The sequence below is a fragment of the Akebia trifoliata genome, chromosome 3, assembly GCF_017979445.1.
Source record: "Akebia trifoliata isolate Shusen 1 chromosome 3, ASM1797944v1, whole genome shotgun sequence".
NCBI classification, from domain to species: domain Eukaryota; kingdom Viridiplantae; phylum Streptophyta; class Magnoliopsida; order Ranunculales; family Lardizabalaceae; genus Akebia; species Akebia trifoliata.
Genome location: NC_141377.1, coordinates 39374687 through 39384709, shown reverse-complemented (window position 1 = coordinate 39384709; position 10023 = coordinate 39374687). Strand labels below are relative to the sequence as shown.

Sequence of the window (10023 nt, the reverse complement as noted above, 5' to 3'; positions counted from 1 at the left end):
CTAATTACATTCTAGATAGAGCCTTTTGTGGTAGGTGGTGAATGATTGTCGTCAGCTCACAAGGTATTGGATTAAGGTCTGCAATGATCCTCGTGTCTAGTTTATGCCATTGAGTCTGGAGTCCTAAAATGACTGAAAAAGATGGTGATGTGAAGTCAACATGCCCCTTACTTTAGGAAGTGCTTTGAACAAGGGTGTCATTATGTTTTTATTTCCAAAGGTCTGATTCCTTCTATTTTGGACTCGCAAGTGTTTTTGTACTTCTGGATCTGATCCCTAATTGGATTCAAGTACTCTGCTCTAAAAACTTCTGTGTCTTTCAGAAAGCTTGCACTAGTTTTGCTTTATGATGGTAAGAATCAAGAACAAAAGGATCTCAAAAGATTGATAAACTGACAGCAATTGAACTTAGAGATAACAGCAATGAAGAGCGTCACACAATCAATTTCTTCAGATCTATAACGCGTATGACCACATAAAGACACACACTCTTCCTCTGCCTTGCAATTATAGAGTGCTTGAACAGGAAATCTGCTGTTGGGGTTCAGCTTTTTCTCCTTCCTGTGTTCGCTTTCAGTTGTGAATTTCTTATGACAAGAAATATAATAACAATCATAATTCCAGAGAGTGACGATGAAGCAAATACATTAACATTCTTCATTAGGTTTGCAATTATGTAGAGCTTGCATTAGGAGTCTCTGATTCTAGGGTTAGGCTCTTTTTTCTGCTTTCCTTGAGCTCTCCATAGAAATAAGAAACAAAACCCCAAAGAGAGAGAGCGAGAGCAATCCCCTTCTCAGCTGTGAATTTCTCGTGGTAGAAGAATACAGCTAAGATCTCCGTCATAGGAAGTAGAACAGCAATAAGAATACCAGAAAACAATGAGGAAGCGCAGAAGATGACCCCTATTGCTCCCAAGAAGAAGAACTGCCATATGATTGCATTCCATACAAGCACCATGTAGTACATCACTTTGCCAAGCTCAAACTCTCTTGCTTCTCTTGGAATAGCCTGAAAACCCAAAAGGGTGGTTGTATTAGGTTGACAGTCAGGATGATGATGATAACAACAACAACAATAACGAACCCTTATCCTAAAGATTTGGGTTTGGTTAAACAAATCATATTCCTCCATTTCATTCTGTCTGAAGTCAAGTTATCTGTTATTGAGAGAGTTTGTATCTTTTTTCACTGTTTTCATCCAAGTTCTTTGACAATCAGCGTGAAAAATTCAGTAAAATCTCCACATGTATCTTGGATTTTGAAGGGAGAAATGAGATTAATTTTGTGGATCCTAATATTTGGGATAGAGCATAGATGATGCTAATAAAGATGATACCCACAGCTAAGAATCATATTGGATTTGGAATTGATCCAGTATTTACTGGATTGGGCCCTCACTGTATTAGATTGTACTAGGATCATAACATTGGGATCCAAATTTGAGGGTGTGGATTGTATCAATCGGATTTGATGTATGAAATACAAAACATGCATCATTTATCTTAGTAAAAAAATTGATTCATTTATTTTACAAGTTATTATCAGATCGAGTCCTCTTTGGATTGGACATGGTTCATCCAAAACCGATCGGTTAGATTACCAAATCGGGTCATAATTGGATCCCTGTCGAAGTGCGCTTTCTCAACTAATTTATGTGAAAATGTCTTCAAATATCTTGTATATCTATCGATTTACTTTAAAGAAGTTAAGTGGACGGATAATCAAATCTGACTTCGGCCCCACTTGTCTCGATCCATCTTAGCTAAATATCTGTCAGAAATTTACTTATAAAAATAATAATAATCAGGAATTGAGTTATTTACCATCATTGAAATTTGTGATCTTCCTATGATCTGGTAGGACACCACTGCCGGCATATACAAACAAAGTTATGCAAACAAATCACATGACAGAGCGCCATGATTTTTATATGGTAAATTCCTCGACGTTTAGGGAACGTAAAATTATGTAATTTAGCCTAATCAGGAAATTGCAAATATGTTAATAATTGGACAGTTAATGCCTTGAACCTATAAAATTAGTCCTCACCCAAATTTTGTAAGAGACCACTAAGGCTACCTTGAGATAACTTCGAATGGGAGTAGAATATTCATCCCAAAATATGAGAGAGAGAGGAATTAATTTCTTTGGTGGGACACCTAACACATGACTTCTCAAAAAAGAGTTCTGGAATAGAGAGCTTTCTCTCGACTCAAAAAAAAAATTTGGACCCCACCTCGTAATGAGGATTGAGGAGAGAAACAAACAGGACGATAGGGCTCTAGTAAGAGGACTATATTGTGCAACTAAGACCGACAACATATCCAAACACCTTTAATTCTCTTTTCATGTGTAAAACTTCAAGTGTCTAATAAGGGTGTGGCGTTAAAAAATCCCAACTCTAATAAACTTCGTGAGTTCAAGTTTGTGGGAGTTGGGAGAATTGAGAGTCGATAGCAACTCTTCTAAACATGAATTTTAGAGTCGGAGTCATCAGAGGGTACTCAATACAAAATACTGTTACAGGGTGGACCATAGTTACAAAGTCAGGAGTACGAATTTAAAATGGCAACGGAAAATTTTGGAAAAAACATTGAAAATAGAAAAAAGAGAAGAATGACGAAAATAAAAAATAAAAAAATTATATTAAAAGTTATGAAAAAAAATATATATATTTAATGAAAATTCATAAAATCAAGTTATTATCATAAAATCTCATATTTTTACATTTATGAATCACCAAATTCTATTATGTATCAAATCCCACATTAAAAAAAAAAAAAAGTGTTCAAATTTTTTTTCTTATGATAAAAACGAGGGAGTAAAACGATGTTTTTTTTGTATCAAATGGAAAAGTCGTGTTTTCCGTTACTATGGTATGGACTAGACAGCTTGGACTATTGGGTGGTATGGTCCTGGGCAGTTCTGGAGTTGTTCCGAGTTAAGCTCCAAGCATTTCACTCCACCAAATTTACTAGTTTTTTAAGGGTTCTGGAAGCTCTACAATTTCTTGAATTCGCGATCCATATGGTGTAAATAAAGTTGATTAATGGAATTTTTAATTCCAACTCCAACTCTGCCTTCCAAACATTCCGAATCCAGAGAGTTGTACAGCCACACAACTCCCATGTTCCTTTTTTTTTTTTTGTCATTTGGCATGTCCGTTCATGTTTGTTTATTAGTTTATAATTCTAGGAGATAAGGGTATCCTATACCGGCCCGTTAAAAACTAGGGAACAAGTTTTTTACATAGCCGGCGGTGTGCGTGTCTGTGTACATGCACACGTGCCTGCATGCGTGAGAGTAAGAGAGAAAGAGAGAACCTGGAAGTCATGGTTCACTAGCATCCCTATGATGCAAACAATAGTAGCAAATAGAGACATCACAAGCTGCATCTCCATCACTAAAGAGTAACTTATACTTTGCTTAGCCTTCTTGTAAGTAAACTCAACCATCGGTAACACAAACCCATACAAAGCCGATGCTCCCAGTGTCATAAAGAAACCCACAAAGTACTGCTTAGTCGATTCCCCAGCCGGCCGGTCTCCATTCGTACGTAGCCCAAGAACAACCGCTCCAACCGTCAACAACACAACCGAATTTACCGTATAAGATGTAAACTTCTGCTTAACTAAAAGATAAGCAAACCCAGCTGTGAAAGCCAATTGAGTAGAAATTATAAGAGCAGAAGTTGACACAGGAAGACGTGACACGCCATAAGCATACATGTAATCGTCGAAGCCAGTGAGGATGCCAAGACCCGCACTAGCAAGGAACAGACGAGGCGTGATGAAGAAGAGCTTAGCTTCTTGATTCGGTTTGGCACGGCGAATGAAATAAGAGATGGAGAGAGGGAGAAGCATGATTGGCCACCCGGCGGTTTCCAAACAACTTGATAGCCAAATTCGTTCGCCACCACGAACAAAGTAGAGGCGCAAGAGTAATGGGCCACCTGAATTGCCGATGGCCAATACCACGCAGTTTAACCATAGAAGTGATTTCTTTAGAAAAGCATTATTGTCTTTCTTGAGTACTGCTTGGCTCTCCATCTCCATGGTGTTGCTTGTTGTCATGGATGGGAGTCTAGACTACAAGTATATGGTGTCCCTGGACTCTGAAATTCAAGATGACCTATGGGTATTTAGAACTCCAAAACTTGACTCAACTCGAATGAGTCAAGTTGGGAACTAGTGATTAGAAGGTGCCCATTAGTTTCGGGGCTCAGGCCGAGTTTCGATTTGATTTGAAAAATGAAAAAAAAAAATGATTTTTTCTATTAAAATATTTAATAAATTAATATTTATTAATTTGGCTTGTCCAATTTTGCACTTGGCTTGTCAAGTCGAGTTTTTGAGTATCCAAACATACCCCAGAGATGATTTGGTATAGGTCATGACCTATCAAGTGTTGGAAAAAATTAGTCTAGAATATGAAAGTAATAAAAAGAAAGCGAGGGATGTTGAACTGGGGCATAAAATCATTTTCTTTAGAACGTTAATCAGTCACTACTCAAATAAAAACTCAAGTTTGCAAAATAGTTTCAAGTGAGACATTTCCAGGGTACAACGAGGTCGATCTCTTGATCACAATTCATCATCTTTTAAAAGTGAAAGTTGAATATTAGAGAAGTAACATGCAATAATTGTGATTTGAGGAATAAAAATGATTTTGACTAGAATAAGATCAATATGATCACAAAGTCACAATTAATTTTGACTATAAAAAGCAAAGGCTTCAGGAGAAAAAAGCAGAGGCTTCACTACTAGAAAAACACTTATACCGACGGTTAGATCTGTCGTTATATGCTCATAAGGCCGTCGTAGAATATTATACCAACAGTTAGATTTTTCATCGACACTCGTTAGAATTTAATGGGTCAGTAATTGTTTTAGTGACGGTCACATAAAATTACCGTTGATATATCCCTTATTTTTTGAAAAAAAATTGGTGTGAAAAATTCTTTTTCGCTAGTTGTTTACACCTTTACCGACAAACTTATTGACATCGTTGTCGAAATCAAGAGAGTTCGTCTAGTTGAAGGAAAATAAAGAGCTCATTTGCTTAAGGAAAATATAAGAAGAGGGGGGGAAAAAAACGGGAAAATTAACTCTACATCAACGACATTTATTTTGATCTGTTGTTATAGTGCTCTATACCGATGAATGTAATTTGACCGTCGCTAAATCCCGTCGGTATATATAAATTTTCCTGTAGTGCTTCAAAAGAACAAATGCGTCATTTTCTATTCAGGATCAATTACTCTATCAAATCATAATCGATTTAATCAATTGAGTGTGATCACAAGGTCCACAAGGTAGAAGAATGAGCACTTGCATTGAAGAGAGGAAGAATTGTGATCCAACAACTAGAGAAAAGGAATTTGCATCCACAATATTAATTTTGAATAATGACACTTAACTTCTTCCATTTTATAATCTAACAACTTGATCAATGAAATCAATTTGTTGATTTAACTCGAATGCTTGTCCAAGTCGAGTTGGAAACTCACCAAGTCGAATTAAAAATTCAGTGGAGTTAAGTTATACATATATTTATAATTCTAACTATTACAGCACTAAAAATATATTTATGGATATATAATACATTTATTTGATTCCATCGAGCGTCTCAACTCCTAGCTCATGATTTATTTTATACCCATAGATAAGCGGTGGAGCATGCAAAGACTAGGTAGGTTGCATTTCACTGGATGTTTCCCTTGTTTAGGTTGAAATTAAAGTCAAAGTATACTTAAAAAATGACTATTGGTTTGTCCTAAAGTTAGTGGATTATTACGTTCTTTACTAAAGTTGGCTTAGCATTTCAATGGTTGGATCAATGAGGACTTTTGTCCGGATAACAGCTTCCAAGAATCGTGATAAAATGACTTTCCCACGTGGCACACTCAATCGACTCTCATGACGTGACATGTACTAGAATCGTGGATCTGTCTTTCTCGGGATACACAATTGCATTTTTACGAGACCATGCAACTGTGTATCTCAAGAAGTACAGATCTACAATTCTTTCACATGTCACATCAGGGAGTCCATTGAGAATGCCACATGGGGAAGTCAGATTATGCCAATTCTTAACTAAAAGATAAAAAATCCAAAAAACCATTTCAATGATCTAAAATATTTACCTACACCCAATCAAGACGATCCAAATCCACAAGAAAAGCGAACTTCCCTCTTCCGAAGTGGCTCAAAAACATCAATGGAAAGATAACAAAATTCAAAAAGCCAAGAATTTTTTAATGGATAATGCGGAGGTATTTTTTCCGAGAATCTTCTACCTTATTTTAGATAACTCTTTGCAAGTGTTCCATTGTATTCCCTAAAGTTACATTCCAATAACGATCAACTTAGCAGACAATGGAACAAAATAATAATTAAAATAATAGTTAGAATCAACTTTCTTAATCATTAATGGACAATTTCAACATATGCCATGTGAAGTTTGGGACAATAAATCTGAAATATGATGTCAAAACATGGGATACAATTGGGAGGAGTAAACAACGTCAAAAAAATAAAATTAGGGATCTCAAAAATCTACAAGAAAGAGAGGATGAGCCTCCAATGGAAGTGGGTCATTTTTAAAAATCTAAACTTTTACATGAATTGGATTAGAAACTCAACTAGAACATCCTAATCCTAAAGATTTGGGATTGATTAACGAGTCATGTTCTCCTATTTTATTTTGTCTAGAGCCAAATCTTCTACATATGAAGATTAAATGTTGAGGGGCATAATTATATCTAGTATTTTCTTTTTTTTAAAAAAATAAAAAAACAAAAAACAAAAAATAAAAAGTTAGAAAGCAAATCATGAATGTTCAATGATAACAGGAGTGCTACGGCTGATGTTGTAATTGAATAATGTTTTAAGGGAAACACCAGGGGCTCTCTCCATCAAACAGATGGTTGAGGTCCTAAGCATCCCTAGAAAAAATTGTGCTAATCCCTAAAAGCAAATTATGAGCATGGATGTTTCATTGTTTCCTAAAATTTTGATGGAAATTTCCGGACATCCATAATTTTTTATGTCATATTTTCATTTCCAAGCTGACCAAAATAGACAGGGAAATCAAAATTTTAATACCTTGGTATCAAATAGAAAGCACTTGCCTTGGTGTGTCTAATAGGGGTGTCAATGGGTACCCGTTTAATAGGAATCCAAATTTTCGTGCATGATCCATTTTTTCTATTGGTGATTAGAGTCGCTTCTAAAAACAAATTGATTCTGATTTGGTTCTATCCAGCGAGTAGTTGTGGGAATCTGAAACCGATTTGTTTTTCCGTATCTTCTTATATTGTAGATGGTTGAAGGCCTCGGTACCTTTAAAGGTTCATAGATATTATATAAAATTCTTCAAGTTTTCACATAAACTATGTATTTGAACTTAAAGTAGATTATCTATTCTGAAAATTCATTACTTGTAAAGAAAATGAATTTTAGCTTTTGGAAAAAAAAAAAAAAAAAACCCTCATATCTTTACAAGACCAAATTGTAGTTATATTCTTTTTATGACTTTAGGTAGTGAGTGGCGTTCTTGGAAAGGAAAATCTTTGATATAGAAAATTTTCGTTTTAAAATATTATGAAAATCATTGAAAAGTAGAGGAACTATGAATTAAATTTCTAGGAAATGACAATAAACAAGGATTACAATTGTGAATCATCATAATCTGGAACTGATCTGATCCCTAATTGGATTCAAGTACTCTGCTCTACAAACTTCCGAGTGTCTTTCAGAACGATTGCACTAGTTTTGTTGTATGATGGTAGGAATCAAGAACAAAAGGATCTCAAAAGATTGATAAACCGACAGAGATTAAACTTCGAGATAACAGCAATGAAGAGTGTCACACAATCAATTTCTTCAGATCTATAACATCTATAACCACATAAAGACACATTCTACCTCGGCCTTGCAATTATAGAGTGCTTGAACAGGAAATCTCTGCTGTTGGGGTTCAGCTTTTTCTCCTTCCTTTGTGTTCGCTTTCAGTTGTGAATTTCTTATGACAAGAAATATAAAAAGAATCATAATTCCAGAGAGTGACAATGAAGCAAATACATTAACATTCTTCGTTAGGTTTGCAATAACGTAGAGCTTGCATTAGGAGTCTCTGATTCTAGGGTTAGGCTCTTTTTCCTGCTTTCTTTGAGCTCTCCATAGAAATAAGAAACAAAACCCCAAAGAGAGAGAGCTAGAGAAATCCCCTTCTCAGCTGTGAATTTCTCGTGGTAGAAGAATACAGCTAAGATCTCCGTCACAGGAAGTAGAACAGCAATAAGAATACCAGAAAACAATGAGGAAGCACAGAAGATGACCCCGATTGCTCCCAAGAAGAAGAACTGCCATATGATTGCATTCCATACAAGCACCATGTAGTACATCACTCTGCCAAGCTCGAACTCTCTTGCTTCTCTTGGAATAGCCTGAAAACCCATAAGGGAGGTTGCATTAGGTTGTCAGTCAGGATAACGACAAGAACAACAGACCCTTATCTTAAAGATTTGGTTCGGCTAAACAAATCATATTCCTCCGTCATTTTGTTCAAAGTCAAGTTTTCTGTTATTGAGAAAATTCATATCTTTTTTTCACTGTTTTCATTCAAGTTCTTTGACAATCAGCCTGAAAATTTCAGTAAAATCTCCAGATGTATCTTGGATTTTGCAGGGAGAAATGAGATTAATTTTGTGGATCCTAATCTTTGGGATAAAGTATAGATGATGCTAATAAAGATGATGATACCCACACATAAGAATTATACTGGATTTGGAATTGATCCAGTATTTACTGGATTGGGCCCTCGCTGTATTAGATTGTACTAGGATCATAACATTGGGATCCAAATTTGAGGGTGTGGATTGTATTAATCGGATTTGATGTATGAAATACAAAACATGCATCATTTATCTTAATAAAAAAAATTGTCTAATTAGTAGCAAATAAACCTCGTGAGGTCTAGTTTGTGGGAGTAAGAGGGAAAGAGAGTACCTGGAAGTCATGGTTCACTAGCATCCCTATGATGCAAACAATAGTAGCAAATAGAGACAGCACAAGCTGCATCTCCATCACTAAAGAGTAACTTATAGTTTGCTTAGCCTTCTTGTAAGTAAGCTCCACCATCGGTAACACAAACCCATACAAAGCCGATGCTCCCAGTGTCATAAAGAAACCCACAAAGTACTGCTTAGTCGATTCCCCAGCCGGCTGGTCTCCACTCGTATGAAGCCCAAGAACAACCGCTCCAACCGTCAACAACACAACCGAATTTACCGTATAAGATGTAAACTTCTGTTTAACTAAAAGATAAGCAAACCCAGCTGTGAAAGCCAATTGAGTAGAAATTATAAGAGCAGAAGTTGACACAGGAAGACGTGACACGCCATAAGCATACATGTAATCGTCGAAGCCAGTGAGGATGCCAAGACCCGCGCTAGCGAGGAAGAGACGAGGCGTGATGAAGAAGAGCTTAGCTTCTTGATTCGGTTTGGCACGGCGAATGAAATAAGAGATAGAGAGAGGGAGAAGCATGATTGGCCACCCGGCGGTTTCCAAACAACTTGATAACCAAATTCGTTTACCACCGCGAACGAAGTAGAGGCGCAAGAGTAATGGGCCACCTGTGCTGATGACCAATAACACGCAGTTTAGCCAGAGAAGTGATTTCTTTAGAAAAGCATTATTGTCTTTCTTGAGTACTGCTTGGCTCTCCATCTCCATGGTGTTGCTTGTTGTCATGGATGGGTGTCTAAACTTGTGGTGTCACTCGACTCCGGAATTAAAGATGATCTATGGGTATTTAAAACTCCAAAACTTGACTCAACTCGAATGAGTCAAGTTGGGAACTAGTGATTTGAAGGTGCCCATTAGTTTTGGGGCTTAGGCTGAGTTTCAATTTGATTTGATAAATTTAAAAACTATGATTTAATCTCCATGGCTCTATGGCTATCTTATAAAATCAATTCCTCCTTTGATTTTAGGATTGAGTCTATACTAGAGTT

The 10023-nt window shown here is 36.4% G+C and overlaps 2 protein-coding genes across 3 annotated transcripts; both read right to left on the bottom strand.

The window, feature by feature from the left end:
- Nucleotides 1-384: 384 nt before the first annotated feature.
- LOC147406869 (purine permease 3-like) lies at nt 385-4133 on the bottom strand. The gene is made up of 2 exons (XM_086435200.1): nt 3326-4133; nt 385-1011 (listed from the first exon to the last, which is right to left on the bottom strand). Exons 1-2 carry the CDS (start codon nt 4073-4075, stop codon nt 673-675), a joined length of 1089 nt encoding a protein of 362 aa, XP_086291326.1. The 5' UTR covers nt 4076-4133; the 3' UTR covers nt 385-672.
- Nucleotides 385-9955, bottom strand: LOC147406868 (purine permease 3-like). 2 transcript variants are annotated; one of them, XR_015176622.1, is made up of 3 exons: nt 9014-9955; nt 7931-8451; nt 385-494 (listed from the first exon to the last, which is right to left on the bottom strand). XR_015176622.1 is itself a non-coding variant. In XM_086435199.1 (2 exons), the coding sequence occupies exons 1-2, from the start codon at nt 9758-9760 to the stop codon at nt 8101-8103; spliced, it is 1098 nt and encodes a 365-aa protein (XP_086291325.1). In that variant the 5' UTR covers nt 9761-9955; the 3' UTR covers nt 7625-8100. The 2 variants fall into 2 exon arrangements, 1 of the variants encoding a protein (XP_086291325.1); XM_086435199.1 differs by lacking the exon at nt 385-494 and having other exon boundaries at nt 7625-8451.
- Between the last annotated feature and the right edge of the window lie 68 nt (nt 9956-10023).